This window comes from Antennarius striatus, chromosome 12 (assembly GCF_040054535.1).
Source record: "Antennarius striatus isolate MH-2024 chromosome 12, ASM4005453v1, whole genome shotgun sequence".
In the NCBI taxonomy this organism is placed as follows: Eukaryota; Metazoa; Chordata; class Actinopteri; order Lophiiformes; family Antennariidae; genus Antennarius; species Antennarius striatus.
In genome coordinates, this window is record NC_090787.1 from 19778382 (window position 1) to 19800539 (window position 22158).

A 22158-nucleotide genomic window follows, 5' to 3' on the forward strand; every position below is an offset into this window, starting at 1 on the left:
CTGTAGGCTATGCAGTAGGTAAAATACTTGACCTGGATCAATTAGACCACTAAAATACAGATCATTTATTCGTCGCACAATTGGGAAATTTTCACAATTATAGCAGCAGTATTTAGAGAGAATGGAAGAATGGGATAGACAGCAGTGGGATAAATAATAAGAGTGGTAGAAGAGATATTCAAACATACATCCAGACATACTAGATAATTAGAAATTACAGCTTACCATCTACACAGTTTAGAGACAGTGGTGAGGACAGCCATGATGGATGAGGTTCTCTAGGAGTGACCAGGGTGGATTGGATCAGAAATTAGTTTATCAGAGGAACAGCCAAGGTGAGATGTTCTGGAGACAAAGTTAGAGAGAGCAGACTCTGATGGTTTGGACACATCCAGAGGAGAGATGGTGAGGATGTTGGTAAAAGGGTGATGAAGGAGAACAAGAAGAAGACAAAAGAGAAGCTGAATGGATGTCGTGAGGAAAACATGAGGACAGTTGATGTTAGAGAGGAGGATGCAGAAGATATACATGGAGAAGAGAGAGACACTGCGGAGACCGCTAGTGGGACACGACCACAGGAGAAGAAGAAGAAGATCATTTCATTTACTGTGAAAGCAATGAAAAGTAATTCATTATTTGCTCCACATAGACTTCTGTTTCTGACTGTGTGAACAGTTTTGACAATGTGACTTCAATTTGGACCAATGCTAGTTGCCAAAAATTTAATTACTTCAATTTCTTAAATATACACGGACAACACAGTTGCGCAGTGGGTAGCGATGTTGTCTCACAACAACATTGTTGTGGGTTTAATTTCTTTATGAGTGGAGGTTGCATGTAGTCTGCATGGGTTCTCTATGGGTCCCCACCCAGCTGGCTGGGATAGGCTCCAGCAGACCCGTGACCATCAAGGTGGATAAGCAGCTGTAGACAAAATGATTGTGATTGGATGAAAGATGTAAATATAAATACCACGATTTTCATAAATGTAGATTTTATCCTCGCCTGTATGTCGATTTCTAAGTATATTGCTGTTTTCAATGTTTGAAATTGCCACAATTCTTGACATCTTTTCTTTGCTTCTAACCTAAAATCCCTCGTCCGGACTCTGTTTGTGTGTGTGTGTGTGTGTGTGTGTGTCTGTGTGTATGTCTCTATGCACCAGTCTGGCAGTGCCCTGGCATGCTGGCAGGAGCGGGTGCTGCACAGAGTTTCGAAGAATCGTGTGTGCTGGCGTGTTCTGTCGGTGTGCTGGCCTGGTGCGCGACGATCCCCACCACCTCTGGGTGCCAGCGGATCAGAAGAGGGCCTAGTGAGAATCCGGGTCAGCACAGCATAGCCAGTGTCCAGAAGCTAGTCTTAGACCCAACCTTTTATTAATGGTAGTGATGTATTCATGCCTCATGGGTCTAAGTTTAATGTATTTACATCTGCACACACACATTTTGATATAGATGCAGTAAGAATCTATAGAAACTGTAAGAATCCATAGATACTGTAAGTCTATAGAAACTGTAAGAACTTGTATATACTGTGAGTCTTTATAGAAATTTTAAGAAACTGTAGATATCATCAATCTGTAGAAACTAAGAATCTATAGATACCATAAGTCTCTATAGAAATGTAAGAATCTATATATACAGTAAGTCTTTATAGAAACTTTAAGAATCTATAGATATCATAAGTCTATAGAAATTGTAAGAATCTGTAGAGACTTTCAGACTCTATAGATACAGTAAGTCTGTAAGAATCTATAGAAACTGGATTCTATAGAAGCTGTAAAATCTACAGAAACGGTAAGAATCTATTAGAAGTTTTAAGCAGCTATAAAAATCTATAGAAGCCGTAAGGATGTTAAGAGGTGCGAAGAATCTGTGGAAACTGTCAGAAGCTGTAAGAAGCTATAGATACAGTAAGCTTCCGTGGAAATAGTAGGAATCTAAAAATAAGTCTTCCTCTGGTAACTCGTCAGTGGTCTGGCTGGCTGTGCTGTCCTGTGTTTAGGGAGCCTGACCCCCTCCTTGACCCACCAGGGATGCCTCATCTCAGTGCTACTGCCTCATCAGCAGTGGATCCTGTATGTCTGCTATGGTCATTGTGATGAAAAACTTAGAAATCAGAACATAAAATGTGCCCTAAAGAATGTCATTAGAAGTCCGTCTCCAATGGCTACATACCAAATATAACACGGATTAAAAATACGATTATTTACATGACACATTTACGATAACAAAAGTTGGAAGAAAGTTTTTGAAGAAAAGTCTTCTGAAGAAACTGGCAAATTTGGACTGTGCTTAAGATATGCATTTCAATTTGCATTATTGTGAGACTGACAGTGGTTTTATTTTGATGCTCCTCCATATAAGTGAATCCAGATATATTTCTTCTATGCATAACTTCTCACTTCTTACACATACCAGAAATCCTTTAGAATGACTCTTTTTTAAGGGTTATGGGATGTTGAAAATTTTGAAACAGTGAGCGGCATATCCAATCTGCCTCACAGTTTAATCAGCTCTCTTGACGCTTTCATCAAATGCCAGTTGATAGCTTTCTGAGGCGTTTTGCAGACAACAAAAACAAGAAGACATGACCCACTTCAGCTGATGTTGCTGCAGGTGATGAGTAGAGGAGAGACAAATCAAGACGCTGAGATCCAGCTACCAAACAAAGCGCTGACTCTATGGGCAGCAGGGGGTCCGGATGCTTGTGTGTGTGTGTGTGTGTGTGTGTGTGTGTGGATGTGATGCAGTGGTACCGCAACCAGAAGCTTTGCAACAGGGGACACTGATTTACTAGCAGAGTATTCATCGCTCTTCCTGTTCTTGACAGACTGTCTGTGCACACATTCACACATTTTTGAAGGCACACATGTATCAATATGCTGAGACTCGTGTTCCTTCAGATCACCATGAGCGTGGACTGGTGTCCCTCTTTAGCCACAATCAGTAACCAAATCTGTAAGCACGTATCCTCCGACAGCTATGGCAGCTCACTGCATCACCCCACGCACTCTGTCTTTTTCTGTGTCACACACAGGTTAAAGTGAAAACAAAGAATGAAACAATGGAAACTTGAGAGGGAAAAGCTCACGATTGACAGGTTAATAGAGTTGGGTGTCTTTTACACTGCATTTGATAATTGGTCCAGACAAATCCACTCTGGAGTGGATTATTTCCGAGACCATAGGTTTTAGCATTTCTATTCATTAAGCCCTCCAGACCCATCCACACTAATGGAAAACTGATATTGATTTCAGATTTTATTAGAAAAAATTATAATCAACATAAAGTTAAATTTCTTTTTAAAAGTGAATCGGTCACTACAAGTCGCCCATATGTGTGAGTGTGAATGTGAATGTAGGGGGTGAGAAATTATAAGATTAGAATGGAAAAAAATGACCATGGAAGTAATAGCCCACAAGTTAAATTAAATTTTATTGTTTTTTTCTTTCACTATTTTAGAGATAACAAAGAAATTCCAGGTATATTCTGTGGATGAGCAATTAGAGAAATATTGTAATGGATTTTTGGTGCTTTGGAGGCAATTTTTTCTAAATACGATCAGTGAACATATTCATTAATGATTAAATAATTGATGTTTTGCTTTAAGTTTAATAATTCTACAGTGCAACACCTACTTGGGCTAAAATAGAGTATATTTCGTTGCTATTCAAAGAATGATTAATAGCCAACCTTTATAACAGTTGTTATAAACAACAATGCAACTTCCACAAATCCAACATTTCCTTACCAAGTTGTGGGTTCTTAATAATAACCTTTGTTTATAAAAGTTGTTTGTATTATTATTATTATTGCATTATTGTATTATTCTTGTTCAACTGTGAGTGTTGTTGTGCTGATTAGATGGCAGCTGGTCCGTGGTGTGTGATTGGCGTCATTAGCTGGCTCTTGCAATGCAGCGTTGGCGGCAGCCATACTGGTTTACCTGAACTGGAGCTCAGAAACTGTCTTTAGCCAATAATCAGCGGATCGTCAATGGGAGTTACGAGCATGTGGGTTGAGAGCTCTGGCAGGCTGCAAGGGTGGGAGTGATCATACTTTGGCTTGCAGAGGACATGGATTTTCCTTTTGCTGTTCATGCTATAGAAAAGCACTCCATTTTCACGTGGTGGGGTTGCAGCTGGGGGGCACAGACGCGGTGCTCCAGGGAAAAGGATGGAAGAGGGAGCAGTAAGGGCAAAGGGGATGCCTGGATCCATACAACGTTTGAAGTGGTCGTCTCTACCAGAGCTCCAGCCTGTAGCCCTGACTTCACTGGGGAGGAAGCTGACTCTCGCCCCATGAGAGAAGATAGTTTGAGTGGAGGAATTCATAACCCGGGTGCCCACTGAGAAAATGCAGTCTATCTTGTAATGCCATTGCTCTTGCTTTCTGTCCTTATCAGGTGTTAGATCTTACACAGAGGCCTCTAAGGCTCAGTGAAACAGTCTAAGCCTTTCTTCTTTTTCAAGTTTTGGACCACAAAGTCTAACAGTCTCGGCTTTGTTCCGAAGATTGGAATGTTGGCCTGTCTTTGGAGCAATTCTTGGGTTGAACAGTTTAACAGTCTGCTAAGTTGAGAATGTCCAAAGGCTTACATGACCCATTTTGTCCTAGGAGGTAAGAGGAGTTTCTCACTATTCATAGGGATACAGTTCAGAATTGTCAGCGTCTGGGCATCAAGGCTTTCAAACCAGAATTTTTTGCCAATCGTTTCGTTCCGAACAGAAACAGAATTATAACGTTTTCGGTTTTACATTCCAGCCATGAACTGATGTTCCTGAACCGGTTAATAAGGTTCTTTGTAAATATAAATAGGTAGGTAGCTTTAGGAATTTTAAAATGGCAATTAAAGCAATTGGTTGACATACTATAGACATGTCCCTACAGTAAATAGGATGGAGAATTGGGAGATGGAGAAGTTGCGGCAGCTCGTGATGCAACAAAGTTTGTGTGTGTCAAAGCTCACCGGGGAGCGAACACGTGAAGCTCTGAGTGAAGCTTCTTTGGATCGGTCAAGAACAGAACGACAACACCGATTAATGTCCGGAGGGCCGGAGGACGTCCACTGGAGGAGATTAAATGGCAGTGCGGGGGACACACTGCTCTAAAAATGACTGGCAGCCAATGGGTTAATGTCTAAATCAAACATTTTTTAAAGAATGACAGACTGCAGAGTTTACCTGTTAGGAATATAATCCAGATTGGGAGACTGCCGTTTCCTTGACTGCTGGTGATGTGCCTCAGCTTCCCTCCGCTATCAGCACACATCGAGTGAATTGTCTGCGTCTGTGTGGTTCTGCGGTGCACCGACGTCTCAAGCTTTCCTTGAAATGGTCTCATTTTCATTTTCACTGTAGTATACAGGTTTAAGTATTTTAGTATAATATTTTGTATTATCTGCAGCTTTGTAATTACAATATTTTAATGTACGTAATGCAGTAGTTTCTGTTTTATTCTGACAGTATTTCCCTGTTCATTTTGACCATGACAAGACCTTTTCTGCAGTTTATGTCACGTTTATCTTCATACAAATTTATTTAAATTAAACCTGAAATCATTTTCTAAATGCTCATTCTCTTCTTTTCTTTCATGCCCTCCATCTCTCTGTTCTCCTCTATATTTGACCCCTCCCTGCATCTCTCATTTCTCTGCAGTCCCTTATCTTTGACGAGGTGGACCTATCAGATGCCAGCGTTGCAGAGTCCAGCACAAAGAATGTCAACAACAGCTTCACGGTGAGTGTGTTTTAACACACAGTGAAAAGGTCTGATGTTGTCCTGAAATCAGTTTTTATAAAAGCCTTGTTTTGTCTCCTGGTGGAGAGTTGGATGAAGAAGATTTATAAATCTGGAGCGTGCTAGAAGGATATATTAAATTAAAGCTCAGGGATCTTCTAGCATCAAGAAGGTTCCACATGTGGTCAGCATCAGTGACAGTTCAAAGGTCTTTTTTCACTCTATACACACATAAAGGCGGGAGCAGACACACACACACACACACACACACACACACACACACACACACACACACACACACACACACACACACACACACACACACACACACACACACACACACACACACACACACACACACACACACACAGGGGTTGATGCTCTTCGGAAGCATTCAGGAAGTGAACCAACATCTCTCCAGGTACCAGTTCACACTCCAGACTTTTGTCCACTCTGGGCCAACCTCCAGTCCTGGTGGACTGAGCTACTGCATATTAACACAAACATAATCACTGAAACACCAGTGATGATCATTTACTGTCCTCATTGGACCAGTGGGTTCTGCTCAGTTTGGATTCAGAGCAGATGTACAGTATATGCTAACAGTGGCCTGAATTCAGCACTTAGAGATGACAACAATGCTTACAATCAGATTCCACCATAAGACAGAGATTATGATCAAATATTCATTCATTCATTAATTCATTCATTAATTCATTCATTCATTTTCTTGAAGGCGAGACGATTGCCGTTTGCTTGAATCCAGGTCGGGGGTTACACGAGTCGGTCAAAGCTGATGACGGGAAAATAAGTGAATGTATTTAAATGAAATATCAATACAGTGTTTCTAAAAAAATCATTACAGTAAATCACAATATCTATCTGAAAAAACTGAAGTATACCGGTATATATCAGCCCTCATAGACAAGGGAATTGGAATCACCCTCTCAAGGACCGTGAGTTTAACCAGCAGGTTGTTCCTCTGACTGGACGGTTGAGGTAAATGAACGTGAACATTTTAAGGAAACAGAGATGGAAACTGACAATGTGTGTTCTCTCCATGGGTGTTGCTATAATAAGAAACAACGAGGGGGGAGGAGGAGGCAGGAGAGCGGCACCCAGAGAAGAGCTGGAGCTATTTATAGCAGTGTCTTGGAACGCTTCACACATCCTGCAGCGGCTCAACCTCTTCCATGTTTCAGAAATAAGATTACGTGTGTGTGTGTGTGTGTGTGTGTGTGTGCGTGTGTGTTTGGAGAGGACCTCACATGTGCATCAGCATCCCATCAAGTTGAGGGGGGTGGGGGAGGGGCAATGTAAAAGGCAGATGGGAAGGAATAAAAGAAAAGAGCTAAAAATGAACCGAAGGGACGCAGATACAGCAAAGGGAAGTCCGAACAATATCCGACTGAGAAATCTGTTTACACACGCAGGTGAAAGATTAATGATTGATTTTAGAGGAACTGCGGGGCAGTTGAGGGTGGCAAAAGGAAAGGCAGTGCGAGATAGCACGGCGTAGGAAATCCTGGAGTGATGTCACGGTGGAATGAACCACAGCGGAACCAAGTCCCTGAGGACAGGAGACCGAGAGGAAATGAAGACAGGACAGACTTCATTTAGTGACGAGGAGCAGTGAAAACCAGAGGTAATGTGGATGGTACCTGCAGCGCTCACACACACACACACACACACACACACACACACACACACGACACACCAGGATTGGTCATGCGTGCCGTGTGATCACGACAGCGAGGGGTCGGACCGCTGCAGAGGATGCACCGCGGGGCTTCACAGTCAGTTTGTCGCATTTCCTGTTGTCTCCATCGCACATCGCCGTCTGTCCACTGACGTGACCGAGTGGAGCCACCAGTGATCAGACTGTCAGTGATTTATCATCATTCATTCATGGAGTAGATCTGGGGACGGATGCTCAGTCAGTGGACATGACTGTGCAAACAGGAGTCGGTCAGGTTTCAGCGGGGATTACTCCCAAAATAACACCAACATGTCACAAAGGACTGACATGATTGTTAGAAGGGAATCTTTTCACTACGACTCCTTTTGTAATGTGTTGTAATGAGCATCTTGTAAATGGGACGGTGTCTTGCTCAAGGTGTGTGTGTGTGTGTGTGTGTGTGTGTGTGTGTGTGTGTGTGTGTGTGTGTGTGTGTGTGTGTGTGTGTGGTTACACTTAACCATCATTTAGGAACTACACCAGAGGATGAGTCGTGATTATAAGACTTGGTTTTCTCTACTCGGATCCATTTTTGGAAACAGCCGTTTCCGTTGGTAACCAATTTTATCACTGCCTAATTGCAAAGGACTTGCACATACTTTACCAAGTTGCCCACATGCACACAAACATAGAGTGGGATCACAGAGAGGACACAGGCATTGACACACACCTGAAGAGAGGCTGTCAGTTATTTTATTTTACAGAAGAATAAATATTTAGCAGCGAGACAATGATAACGCGAGGGGAAGACGAGGTCACACACGCAGATAAATGATCGCAGTCTTTCTTAGACATGCCGTTGAATTTAACCATAGTCACTGTTATTTGTTTAGCATCACGTTATTACAAAATAACTGTCTCAAGGCACTTACTGTGTAGATCAGAGAAAGATCGAGTTCAACTTGTCCCACATGTGAAGCAAGGAGAAACTTTCCTTGAACAGGCAGAAACCTGCAGCAGAACCCAAGACTCAAAGTGGGCGAGAGAGGAAGAGTCAGAGAGAGAGAGAGAGAGAGTTAATGATGTATAACAATCAAAAGAAAGAGAGAGAGCAAAAATATTTTATTATATCTATTATAATACAATGATAGAAAATGACAAGTAACTAATATTTTATTATTCTGAAAAGTTATTAACGTTTTTTCAGATGCTACATCTGAAAAAACCGCTCGCTGATCACTGGAGAACAAACAGGCGACGCCGAGCAGGGAACCCTGAGAACACGGGGGGGGGGGGGGGTCCTATTATGATTGGTTACTGTCAGTTAGTGCACAGGGGGTGTGGACAAAAATGGGTTTAATTTAAGATTGGCAGCAGAATACATGATTGTGTAATTGTATCATAACTTTATGTCTAAATATGTGCTTTAAACAGCTGCTTGAGTTTCTTACGCTGTGATACAACACACACTGAATACACACGACAGCAGCACGTCATCAAACACACACACGCACACACACACACACACACACACACACACACACACACACACACACACACACACACACACACACACACACACACACACACACACACACACACACTGACAGATCAGAGGAAGTGATTGACATCCGACAGAAAACAGTCATTGATTAGATTAGAAATAAACATTCATTACACCATCAGGAGAGCAGTATTGATGAGTGTAATATTGTCTTTCTCTGTCTATGTGTGTGTGTGTGTGTGTGTGTGGGGTGTGTGTGTGTGTGTGTGTGTGGGGTGTGTGTGTGTGTGTGTGTGGGGGGGGGGGGGGTGTTTGTCTGTCTGTTCGGCGACACTCTGCTGTCAGAACATATCTGCCTCAAACGGGGAGTAAAAGAAGGTTTGCAAATAAATGATGGAGCATAGGACGCGGGGAGGGGGGGGGGGGTAGAGCTAACGAGAGCGAGGGTGGGAGGGGGGGTGGCATCTTTTGCTTTTCCTCCCCTTAAAGACGAGCACTCGCCGTCCCTCTGAGCGTCTCCACGGGGGCTGGGGGAGGAAACAGCGATGAAGAAGACTCTCCTCTCTCTTCGGCGACCGTCGCTCGTCTCTCTTGTTTGCACACTCACCCATTATCCTCTCCCCCATCTCCTCCCTCACCCTCCCTCACATCTCCGTGTCTGCTGCCGTTCCTCCAGGTGATTACTCCGTTCCGTCGGCTCATTCTCTGCGCGGAGAACAGGAAAGAGATGGAGGACTGGATCAGTTCGCTGAAGTCGGTCCAGTCCAGAGAGCATTACGAGGTAAGAACCCGTCATGTGTGCAGATCCGTGGGCACAGAATGTTCACAGGGAGGGGGGGCAGTGTGAAAGATGATGGGACTGGTTTGGAACTTGTCTTGAGGAGGACTTTTACGCTCCTGGTGATGCTGGTTGACGGAATGATCTGAAGAGCATCAGTGTAAGCGTGGTGAAGACGACGGCTCTACAGGCCATAGTCTGTCAGATAGTGACATGTTTTCTCAATAAATACCAGCCAGCCGTCACCAAACACATGTGAGTCCACACTGGTGCCCCCCCCCACCCCACAGGACTCTCGTTGGAGCTCCTGAACAAGAGACGACCTGTTCCCCACGTCTGTTTTCAGAACAAGGGTGTCGACTTTATCTGCACTTTCTTCATCATCCGGTGCGTTAGGTGGTGACGACCGTTCAGGAGTGTGTTCATCACAGCTGCGTGTGACCGGGGAGGGGGGAGACGGCAGCGCTGCATTTTAATGGCTTCCACTTAGAGGAGGGGGAATCTTATATAAGACCCCATCCCTCACCCCCGTTACTGCACTGCAATGCAGCAGCAGCACCCCCGGATCACACACACACACACACACACACACACACACACACACACACACAATCACAGACACACACACACACACACACACACAGTTTCATAATTAGCACTTTCTTCCAGGACACACTTTCTCCTGATGAGACACAAACTGTAAAGGAGCGTCACCAGCTGCTGGAGATGCGACACAGAGTGTATGTGTGTGTGTGTGTGTGTGTGTGTGTGTGTGTGTGTGTGTGTGTGTGTGTGTGTGTGTGTGTGTGTGTGTGTGTGTGTGTGTGTGTGTGTGTGTGTGCTGTGACTTTTATTAAGCTCATAAACAAAACAAATGTTTTCAGTGTACTTTATAATATGCATATATAAAGTGTGTTATATAGTGTGTAGGAGTGTGTGTTTGTGTGTTTTCTCTCCTTTATGATCAAATGCTTGTTGTTCTTGTTTCTTCTGTCAGACTGCACAGTTTAACGTGGAACATTTCTCAGGGATGCACAACTGGTACGCCTGCTCCCACGCACGCCCCACCTTTTGCAACGTCTGCAAAGATTCACTATCTGGGGTCACGTCTCACGGCCTTTCCTGTGAAGGTAGGTCGCACACGCGTCACGCTAAACATACGTGTCGTCGCAGGGGGGTCGGTGTTGACTGTGGGACCGTCGTTTTGATGTGATGATGGAACATCTTCCTTCCTCAACGTATTTTATCCACACACGTAGAGATTTATGAGTGCATTTCTACATAATACAGTTTTTGTGTTCATTTAAAATCTTGATTCACTCAAATTTTTGAATATGCATTTTATATATAGATATTAATATGAATCCATATTATATTAATATGAATCCATATTATATAAGGAATCTGAACATGCATTTATTCAACACAGTCAGTACTCATGATATTCTCTTACGCATTTTGAATGTGACTACATGCTGACAGACATTGAGATATGTATGTCGTCCACTAAATGGAACGTTGAATTTCTCCATTGTGCGGGAGCAATTGCGTTTATCTTGTCTTTTCTTCGAATTCAAACATCTGCAAACATTTCTCCAGCTTTGCCCCGATAGTTGAAAGTTCTCTACGTTGTTTGAAGACGTACAAATGTGTCGAGAAAGGTCTTGAAGGTGTGGAAGGAACACGCCAGTCTGTTCAAGAAAAAACAGATTGGATGAGTCAGCATGGGTGTTGGAAGGACCGGACTACGTCCTGGGCTGGGCGTCAAACTGTTAACTTGAATTAGAGGAAGAGATCCAGAGAAGAAGACAAAAGAAAAGAGGGATGGGGGGGGGGGAGTGATGGAGAGAGAAGAGAACAAATCACTAGAGCAACTTTTGCAATTTCAATAAGTTTATTCAGCTCTGTGCACACACTCACACACACACACACACACACACACACACACACACACACACACACACACACACACACACACACACACACACACACACACACACATACAAACACATGAACACACTCTTTAACACTCCTTAACAAACATTAGGAGGATGCAATTAGCATCCCAGGGTTTCATCAAGACACAGAGTCAAGATTGACATTAGTGAGTTTTATAGTTAATGACACTTTATTGATCCCTCAGTGGAGAAATATAAAACCCCCCAATTTTATTTTTTTATCACTATATTTCATACCTTGAATACAGCTGTAGAACCACAGGGAACAGAGTCTGGTAGAGCCCAGGACGGAGGTCTGCCTTGGAAAGTTTCTAAGGGTGGACAACTTCAAATGACACACACACACACACACACACACACACACACACACACACACACACACACACACACACACACACACTGACAGAATAACGATACTGCTCCAGTGTTCACACATGGACAGATCGCTCCGCCTGATTGGATTTGTTAGACCGGTGACCACGTTTGTGTCTATTTGCTCTACATCTTGACTCAACTGAGGATAACAGTGGAACTGATTGCAGCCACAGGCATTTATTTTTTCTCACTACGGGACTGATATTCACACGTGGCGTGCTCGCAGATTCAATGCTGATGCGTAGCGTGTAGCAGGTGAGCCTCTGGTTGCCGGGCACAGAGAAAAGGACTGAGGTCTGGTGAGTGGAGCTTTGTCTGGTCTACAACAGGCTTACGGAAGTTTACGGCCTTATTATGAAAATCACATTTTTTCAGGTCTCTACGTATACATAGTGGTCCTCCCTAACCCGGCCAGATCCTAGATTCTGGTAAACAAACGCTTCCTGCATCGATAGATATTTGGAGTTTTAGGAATTCATGGACCGGACCGAATCAAAACGAGCAGATTTTTTTAGAACGCCGTTCGTGACGTATTTTCCCTTTCGTGACGTAATTAACGTCACATGATTGACGATATTGATTGGTTGACATGCCCAAGGGCGTGGCGATCCCCGAAGTGGGAGTTCGTTCAGGTTAGTTAGCATTGTGTGGTAATGTCCTAGCTCAGAGCTACACACTGACAAGCTGTTGGACTCAGTTAACACGAGCTCTTGTCGTCCATAACGATTTTCAGAAAACAAAGTCCGATTATCTCACCGGCCGGTCTGATCATGTTTAAACAATGAACCATGAGTCTTTGTTCTACTGAGTAAGCAGGTCCACGCTTAGCACCGAAAAATCTACCGTTATATCATGAAAAACAAGAGTGTAAAACAGGAGAATTAGAGCGAAGCAGCGGTGAAGTCACTGAAAGTTAAAAAAGTTGCAGACAATGGCGATCGATCAGTAATGCCGGCGCATTCGAGTGGTAAACAAAGTAACGTGAACACGCGGGGGGGGGGGGGGGATGGGGGGGCAGTGTTTGATTGGTCAGCTCATACGGGGAAGGGAATAGGGAAAGCTCAGAGGGGGGAGGAGAGACGGAGCTGAGAGCTACGCCCCATTAAAACCGACCTTCACGGAGCAGAGGAGGACTGATCAATATTCAATCAAAGATATTGAGGACCACGGATCACTTTGAGGCAAGACATTTCAAATACAGTGTAGTTGGACGTCTGGCCGCTGAATGACATGAATTAAAAAAGCCTCATATAGGACCTTATATAATGTTGATGTTGGATGAAACACGCTCAAGGTGATTAGTTGAACTGGCTGATTGTGGGGTTTTTTTTTAGTGTGCAAATTCAAAGCCCACAAACGCTGCGCTGTCAGAGCGATTAACAACTGCAAATGGACAACTCTGGCCTCCATAGGGAAGGACATCATCGAAGATGAGGACGGGGTGAGTTGGAAGGTTTTTTGTGGTGATTCTAAAACCCCTTGAAGCAAGATGTGAGATGTTAGATTATAGGATAGATCATATTGCTTTAAGGAACTGTATGCTCTGTGTGTGTCTGTGTGTGTGTGTGTGTGTGTGTGTGTGTGTGTGTGTGTGTGTGTGTGTGTGTGTGTGTGTGTGTGTGTGTGTGTGTGTGTGTGTGTGTGTGTGTGTGTGTGTGTGTGTGTGTGTGTGTGTGTGTGTGTTGAACCTTCAGATTGCTATGCCTCACCAGTGGTTGGAGGGCAACCTGCCCGTCAGTGCCAAGTGTGCCGTCTGTGATAAAACCTGTGGGAGTGTGCTGAGACTGCAGGACTGGCGCTGCCTCTGGTGCAAAGCTATGGTAGGACAAAAACAACAAGAAGAAGAGGTCCTGCATCTGTTTCAGTCTTTGTAGTATAAAAAACCATGAGTATCATTAGATTTGTGCATGCTTGAGAGGATGCATGTGTCAGCAGTTGGCACGAGTCTGTAAAGACAGTATATATACTTGTAGTATATCAATGCTTTCTTTTTCTGATTCTCCATGATCAGCTATCCACTGATGGTGTGTCAGGGCCTGTAGACAAACGTTAAATTGACGTTATAAGTCAAAGGATATTTTTTCTATATAACATTGACTCACTTAATTTAATATCAGATACCAGTGATCGCAGTGGTTCTTTTAAAACACCTTTTTAAAGGGGAATCTTATGTCATTGTTGCTGCACCTCCAGGGAGGGTAGGTGTTGCCTCTCCAGTGACTCCCCATCTCTGTTGTTGTTCTAGGTGCACACTGCCTGTATGGACCTGTACCCACGCAAGTGTCCTCTGGGTCAGTGCAAAGTGTCCATCATTCCTCCGACAGCGCTCAACAGCATCGACTCCGACGGTAGGCTCCCTACACACACACACACACACACACACACACACACACACACACACACACACACACACACACAACACAGAATCATGCTGACGCACCTACAAGGTGAAGAGGTTAATAGCAGATAGCACCGATGAACAGTCATCAGATTTGGAGATGAACAAGTGACATTTCATTCCTCTTGGTGGGCTGATGTCTTCTCTCTGTGACCTTTGACCTCCCTTCTCTGTCACATTGAAACAAAGTGGAAACTCCACGCAGAAAAGACTCCAAACCGGATCCTTCTTGCTGTGTGGCGACAGCGCTACCCACTGCACCCCATGCCACCTTACTGTGGAATCAGCTTAGTATTAATTAGGTATAAAAAGGTGCAGTGAAAAAATTAACTGTCTAAATCTACTAAATGAGTATTTATTTGAGAAACAGCAACATGGAATATTAAGAGAATACAGAAATCCCTTGCTTATTTGCGCTTGAAGACGCGCAGCTTCAGCCCCGGGGTGGGGGGGTTGGCAGAAAGGGGTACTGCAGGACAATAGTCGGATATGGAGCATACGTTTGTATCTGTAAATGTTTGTAAGTTGAATGTTCGTATGTTGAAGACTACCTGTATGTTAACTGTAAGTAGTATTATTAAGGTGTCCTGAGAAAAAGGATCTAAGCTCTCTAAAGGTGATAAATCTTGAAATAGAGGACAAAGTAAACATTTATTAAAGCTTCATGTTAGTAAAAACATCTAAGCAGAAATATTCATCCATTCATTCATTCATTCCTTCATTCATTCATTCATTCATCTTCCAAACCGCTGTAACATCCTATCAGACAGTCAAAAAGAGGTTTGGTGCCGCGATGTCCGATATTCTTCCCACTTGATTTCAGGGTTTGTGTCGGAGCCGTCACTCATTTGTGTTTGTGGTTTAAAGTAGCCCCAGCTGACGGTTCCACTCACCTTCATGAAGCATCAACCAGATGAGTGTCACGCACACACACTTGCGTGTGTGTGGCTAAAGTTAGAAGTGGATGCTCCCCAGCCTGCTGTGAAAATGGACACACATATTTATCATGTCATATTTTATTAAGGGACATTAACACGTGCTGGTGCAGTGACTCCCCCCTCTCCTTCCTTTCTCCCTCCCTCTCTTCCACTCACCCACTCTCACTCAGAACAAAGCTGAAGTCTCTTGACCTGGTCTGTCTTCCACTTTCTGCATTCTACATAAAGTAAATTTTAAAAATTGCGACTTTTTTGTTTAATTTTCTTGTATCCGAATGACAATGAATGAAATGAAAGGTGCCTTGCTCAAAGTCACCACGGCAGTGCTTGGGAGGTGAACATCCTGCACCATAAGTGCATTTTCTGATGCTAAAAATTTCACTGAACAGATTAAAAACATTTGTTAAAGAGTGAAGTGAACTGCAAGTCTTATCATCACCGAAAATATGAAGAACCGTCCCAGGGAGGTGACAGAAGGGTCACCGTGCACCGTCTGAATCAATCCACTAATGGTTGTTAAAGCCATTTTATTGTACAGACATACAGCATGAAGAGCCGATGCATCAGGGGCTTCAGTTCCATCAAGAAGCCATCAAAGCTTCTTCTTCTTTGGGTCCTTTGCAACCTTAGATGCCATTCTGCCAGTGTCTGGCACAGGATACAGCTGATGGGGTCGTCTCAGCCAGGTCCTGGGGGCTGCACTTTGGGGGCATTGTGGCATTCCATTTGATGGGGCATTGTCTGTACTGCTCCACAGCCACACTTGTCCTCTGTGAGGTAGTTCCATGCCTTCAACAGTGATTTGCACCTCCCCTGCTCGACTCGCAGTCTGTTGAAGGTCTTCCAGGTCGGCCATGGGAGGTCGTGTCCGCTGGCGAGGCATTCAGTAGGTGTTACCTCTCTCCTTCCATTCTTGGAGTCGGGTGTTGGATTAGTGCCATTCCACCCTCCACATGTTGATCCGGCCCATTCCTTGGTAGACTGAGGAGGGGGTACTGTGTGCAGGAAACTGGCTCTGGATTTTAGTCTGGATGGGGGTGCTCTATGTGTCCGTACAGGGGGTGACTCATATCAGATTCCTGTGCTCTCCGCTCATCCTGTGCAACGATGGATGGTCTGATGTGTGTGGGGGGGGCAATGCCAGTCAGTGCGTAGAGGCACAGAACTGGGGTTGTCTTTAGGCGGCCGTGATGACGCAGCAGCCGTCGTTAAGGGCATCATGGATCAGGGTCAGACGATTCGACTCAAGCCAGGTTTCGACTGCATCTCCATCTTGGTTGTTTTCTTTATACCCCCACATTGTGCTTTGGGTATTGAAATGCCCGATGCTCATGTAGTATTTCCTCTTGTATCTATCTGGCAGTTCGATGTGGGTGAATGGGCTTTGAGGGGGTTTATACAATGATGTGACAGACATTTGGGAGGGTAACTGCGGTACTTTCCATTTGCCCTTTGGTGATGTGGGTGCAGACATCTTGGATTGTGAAGTGTGGTCTGCTGCTTGTTTCCCGGGGAGGTTTCTTCATCAGCAGCCCGCCATCAAAGCTAATGATACATTAGCTTTTTTCAAAGCTAATGTATTTCTGGCACAAGTTTTATTTCCCTTTTATTGCTGAAAATGTCCTCTGTGAACACAGAAATCGTCACTACCAAACATACAGATGTGTTCAACTCCTCCATCTACTCACTCAGATTCTTTGCCGAAGGAAGTCAAGGAGGACAGTGGGAGATTTTCCTGCAAAAAAATCCATGGCGTACATGACAGTCAGTTCTGTTTTTAGCTGAGACAGATGGAAACATGCTCTGTATTATGGTTCTGGTTCTGTATTAAATTGGAGAAGGCTGCTTCTGGGGGTCGAGGAGGGTGACAAACACTACTTTTTTGTGGTCTTTAAATCTTGTCTGTGTCTGGCAAAATTATATAATCCTGAGTCCTGCCATGGAGTTGGTAGTGTGTGAGAATGTTGCACTTGACCTCTTTGTGCGCCTGGAGCGTCTGCAGTGCTCTCAGTGGCTTCGTAGACTTCCTGGGCTTCTGTCTTGCTCCATAGTGTCACAGAGGAAGAAAAGAAGAAGATAAATAAGAATCAGAAGCATACTTCAATAAGCCTCGAGGGAAATCATTTTTTCACTCTTTATTTCATATGTTAACACACACACACACACACACACACACACACACACGCACACACGGGGGGCCTGTTGGCTCGTAAAGGAGATGATGATGGTAGAGCGGTGGGGAACTCTTTTCCGGTGCATCCAGTGAGCAACTTGTTTTGAAGATGGTGCCTTGCTCAAGGGCACCTGGGCAGTGCTCAGGATGTGAACTGTCAGGGGCCGGAGAGAGTCCGGTTTAGGAACCAAAGGATTTCATCGGTGCTTTTGTGGAGGATGTTGAGCCTTCAGTATGCACTGGGGCGGTTTGTATCTCAGTGGGATGCACCACCGTTCATAAACTGACTCACTGATTGATTGACTGATTCAGTCAGCCAGTGTTCAACTGTTTTATGGGGCTCAGAGTCTTGGAAAAATCACATCCTGAGGGGTGAGTATTAAATGCTGTTGCTCTTTTTTCTCCACAGGTTTCTGGAAGGCCACTTGTCCCCCAACATGTGCCAGCCCCCTGCTGGTATTTGTCAATTCCAAAAGTGGTGACAACCAGGGAGTCAAATTCTTACGCCGTTTCAAGCAGCTCCTCAACCCGGCTCAAGTCTTTGATCTTGTCAATGGTGGGCCGCACCTGGGGTGTGTACAGATGCAGTCATGAAATAACCATAAATATACAGGATGCACTCCAAAGCATTCTTCACAGTAGCTAAAATTTGATGGTGTTGAATAAGTGAAAAAAGTGTGTGTTTTTGTTAGTCTGCGCCTGTTTCAGAAGTTTGACAACTTCCGGATCCTGGTGTGTGGAGGCGACGGGAGCGTGGGCTGGGTGCTCTCAGAGATCGACAAACTCAACCTTCACAAGCAGGTGCTCTCTCAAGCATAAGTCACACAAACACACACACACACACACACACACACACACACACACACACACACACACACACACACACACACACACACACACACACATTCTGATTAAAGCATCGTACATTCCTGCCAAATAAAGTCTCTGCCTATGTTTCAGTGCCAGTTGGGGGTGTTGCCATTGGGTACGGGCAATGATCTGGCTCGCGTGCTGGGTTGGGGTCCATCCTGCGATGATGACACCCAGTTGCCCCAGATCCTGGAGAAATTGGAGAGAGCCAGCACTAAGATGCTGGATCGCTGGAGCATCATGACCTATGAGATTAAAATCCCTCCCAAACACAGCTGCCCCACCACGCCTGAGGGAGCCGACGACTGCCAGGTACTGGAAGGAGTTGACGGATGATGTTCTGGCTCTGTCCATTCCACAGCCATCCATCCATCCATCCATCCATCCATCCATCCAGGCGACCACACTCACACTGACACCTACAGACAAGTTAGAACGGGACCCCATTGGAGAACCCACACAGACACAAGGAGAACATACAAACTCCACACATAAAGGAATCTAACCCAGAACCTTCTTGCAGTGAGGCAACAGCGCTACCCGCTGCGCCACCCTGACACCCCATTCACCAGATTTTAAGCACATTATCAAAATGAACCTAAGTACCCACTTGCCACATTTATACAGTACGGAGGTACCTCTACTTACGAAATGAATTGGTTCTGAAAAAAATTCCTCAGGTAGAATATTTCGTAAGTAGAGACGTGTTTTCCATGCAAATGTCCTAATCCGTTCCAAGACCCCCAAAACTCAGACATAAAGGGCCGAATGACGAGGACGCTGCATAAACACCGATCTAGCTCCACACAGAGGTCCCTCTTAGCCAATGGGATGCAAGGATGATAGGTAATAGCCAATGGCAGAGCAGCTATAAGAATGTTGCGTTCAGGAACCTGTGGGAGCTGCGAGTATCAGCCCATACTGTATTTTTACCTTTCGTATCCTGAAATTTCTTTCGTAACTAGAGGCAATATTTTGCTGTTGAGGCGTTTCGTAACTTGAAAATTTCGTAAGTAGAGACATTCGTCAGTAGAGGAACCACTGTATTTCAATATGTGGGTAAAATATGCTTTAAAATATGATGAAAGCTATCCCTGAATATATGCCCTGTGCTTTCCTTCCAGTTCCACATTGCAGCCTACGAGGACTCCGTAGCTGCTCACCTCACAAAGATCCTCAACTCGGAGCAGCACTCTGTCGTCATCTCCTCTGCAAAGTACGTGTCTGGAACCCTGCAGCAGATGGAGTCCATGGGAAATATGCACCGCAACAAACTGGGCCAGCACAGGATTTTCATACACACTATTATACTACTACTCCTGCCACATACTGTACTACTAATACTACTAGAATTGCTACTGCTACTAGTAGTATTATTTCCAATAGGTCAGTAGGTTTAAAAGCAGTGGGAATCATGAACACATGAGTCTGGTCTTCCCGTTACCGTCAGAGCGTTGATGAAGCTCATCTCTTCATCATCACATTTGACCGACCAACACATTGTGTTCCTCTCTCATAGGATCCTGTGTGAAACGGTGAAGGATTTCGTTGCCAAAGTTGGTAAAGTCTATGAAAAAAGTGCAGAGAATGCAGAAGAGTGTGACATGATGTCTCTGAAGGTAAGTGTGCAGATGAGCGATGATCTGATTGGTCCTCCTGTGAAGACTCTCCATCCATCCTGTTTGTCTCCTGTTGGCTGGCTTCAGTGCGCCATCCTCAACGAGAAGCTGGATTCCCTCCTCCACACACTCAACGCTGTTTGCCCGGCTGTGCCGCCGATTTCTCACTCCAACCCTCCGATTGTAGAGGAGGAACAGGAGGAGGAGGAGGCCAGCGAGGAGAGCCTGACGGAGCTGAAGGAGAAGCTGGAGGAGGAGGAGACGGAGAAGACGAAGCAGCTTTTCAAAAGCAGGGAGCAGCTGATTCTCAGGGCCAACAGCCTGAAGAAAGCTGTGCGACAAATCATAGAACAGGCGGAGAGAGGTAAGACAGGACACGAGACTGATGTCAGCCGACGTCTATCTGTGGATGACGCTGTGTTTTATTCACCACACTGACTGTAATGTTACAACACCGTCATCTGACTTTTTGTCTGCATTCTCACCACCGACAGGAGCGCTGCTGATCCTGCTGCACTTACAGTAATGTTCGACCTTTATCAGAATAATTTAGTAATTCCCAAGGGGGGAAATTGCTTTTTGTTTCAGTTGTTCCGTTGAAGAACATTAGTAAAAAGTAAGATTAAGAGTAGATGATTTATAATGAAGAAAAAAGATAAATTAGAGATAAATAAGAACAAATAGATAGAGTTGTATATAAACATGAGTACAGATTTGGACATTTGCTTCCTTCCCCCTCATCACTTCATGTTAAAGTGAGGCATTATGCAGCTGGATGGCCACAGGAAGGAGAGCTCTATGGGGTTCAGTAGTGTGTTTAGGAAAGGTCAGTCTACTACTGTGTCCTGTTCAGAGGCTGTCCAATATGGTCCTTAGTTTGGTCAATGTCCCGCTCTCCAACACCACAGAGAGAGTCAAGCTGAGCTCCAACAACATCACCAGCACTGTGGATCAGCTTGTCCAGTCTTTTGGTGTCCGCTACCCTCAAACTACTGCCCTAGCCAGTCTGTTGGTGCCCCCCACCCTTAGAACACTGCCCCAGCACACTACAGCATAAAGGAAACATGTTGCTTTTCATTGGCTTCACTGGTTCGTTCATTGATTACTAATGTGTCCGACTGACAGCTTTATTGATAATCACTCAGTGTCAGAAAAACATTTTTGTCCATGCTACTGTAGCTTAGCTTTCTGTATTTCTTCTGGGGGGGGGGGGTCATGTTATGTTCATTGCATGGATAGCAGCTCATAGCTTACAGTTTGTATGTAATCTGCTACTGCTCCGAAATAGATGTTAATAAACCCCCTTTAAAACTTCTGACGCGTCAGTTGAACAATAGAAATGTTCCTCCCACTCTGACAACACATGATGCTGTTGGATGACTTGCATGAATTGTGGGAAATAATGCACAATGTGCCACGTTTCCTCTGTCCAGTTGTTGCTGAGCAGAACGCCCATCCAGAGGAGACCGAGCTGTCGTCTCCGCTGGAGTTCAGGAAGGACAGCGAGGGCGAGAACAGAGACAGTGAGAAGGACGAGGACACCAAGGACCTGGAAGCCGTGTCGTGTAAGTTCGCCTTCGGTTCGTCCTCCTGCTGCTCCTCCTGGTGCCGCTGCAGGGTCACCCCTCAGCTCCGTGTGTCATCAGGCCTGTTGGCCCCAAGCCACTTCTGAACACACTCCGTCATTTCATTTATGGAGCTTCCACTTTATCAGCAGTCATTTTTCTCATTGTCTGTTTTCATTAAAGACGTCTTGTCTTATCATTGATGGAGACTGGTTTTAAAAGTAAACTTTGGTTTTGCCCTTTGTCTCGCAAAAACAATAAAAAAAACCGAGTAAGAGAATAAACAACGATAGCCACTTCCGTTGTACTCCCAATAAAAATGTATTAATGTATTAATGTTATTGTTAGAGAAATCTGAACTTTATCGTCGAGATCACGCAATGTTGAAATGCCCCCTAGTGGAAGAAACAAGCGCTGCACCACAGTCTGTCGCACACGACAAATGGAAAAAATGTGCTGCTGACGCAAACGTGTTTCCTGTCAGAAATAAACTGAAAGAGGGTTATTTAAAGAGAAGACATGGAGACAGTGTGTTCTCCTGGTGATGTTCCACTCCTCACAT

General features: G+C 44.6%; 1 protein-coding gene across 7 annotated transcripts in view; it reads left to right on the top strand.

Moving 5' to 3' along the window:
* Nucleotides 1–22158, top strand: part of dgkh (diacylglycerol kinase, eta) — a 65418-nt gene that overhangs the window by 23141 nt on the left and 20119 nt on the right. For 6 of the 7 annotated variants that reach the window (XM_068328640.1, XM_068328642.1, XM_068328639.1 and 3 more), the window contains exons 4-16: nt 5660–5740; nt 9599–9703; nt 10698–10830; nt 13368–13474; nt 13728–13853; nt 14279–14381; nt 17952–18114; nt 18235–18343; nt 18503–18724; nt 19537–19628; nt 19932–20031; nt 20119–20395; nt 21465–21596. In XM_068328640.1, coding sequence (XP_068184741.1) covers nt 5660–5740; nt 9599–9703; nt 10698–10830; nt 13368–13474; nt 13728–13853; nt 14279–14381; nt 17952–18114; nt 18235–18343; nt 18503–18724; nt 19537–19628; nt 19932–20031; nt 20119–20395; nt 21465–21596 — 1750 coding nt within the window. Of the gene's footprint in view, nt 1–5659; nt 5741–7094; nt 7386–9598; nt 9704–10697; nt 10831–13367; nt 13475–13727; nt 13854–14278; nt 14382–17951; nt 18115–18234; nt 18344–18502; nt 18725–19536; nt 19629–19931; nt 20032–20118; nt 20396–21464; nt 21597–22158 lie in introns of those variants that run through there. The other variant, XM_068328645.1, reaches the window with a different exon arrangement.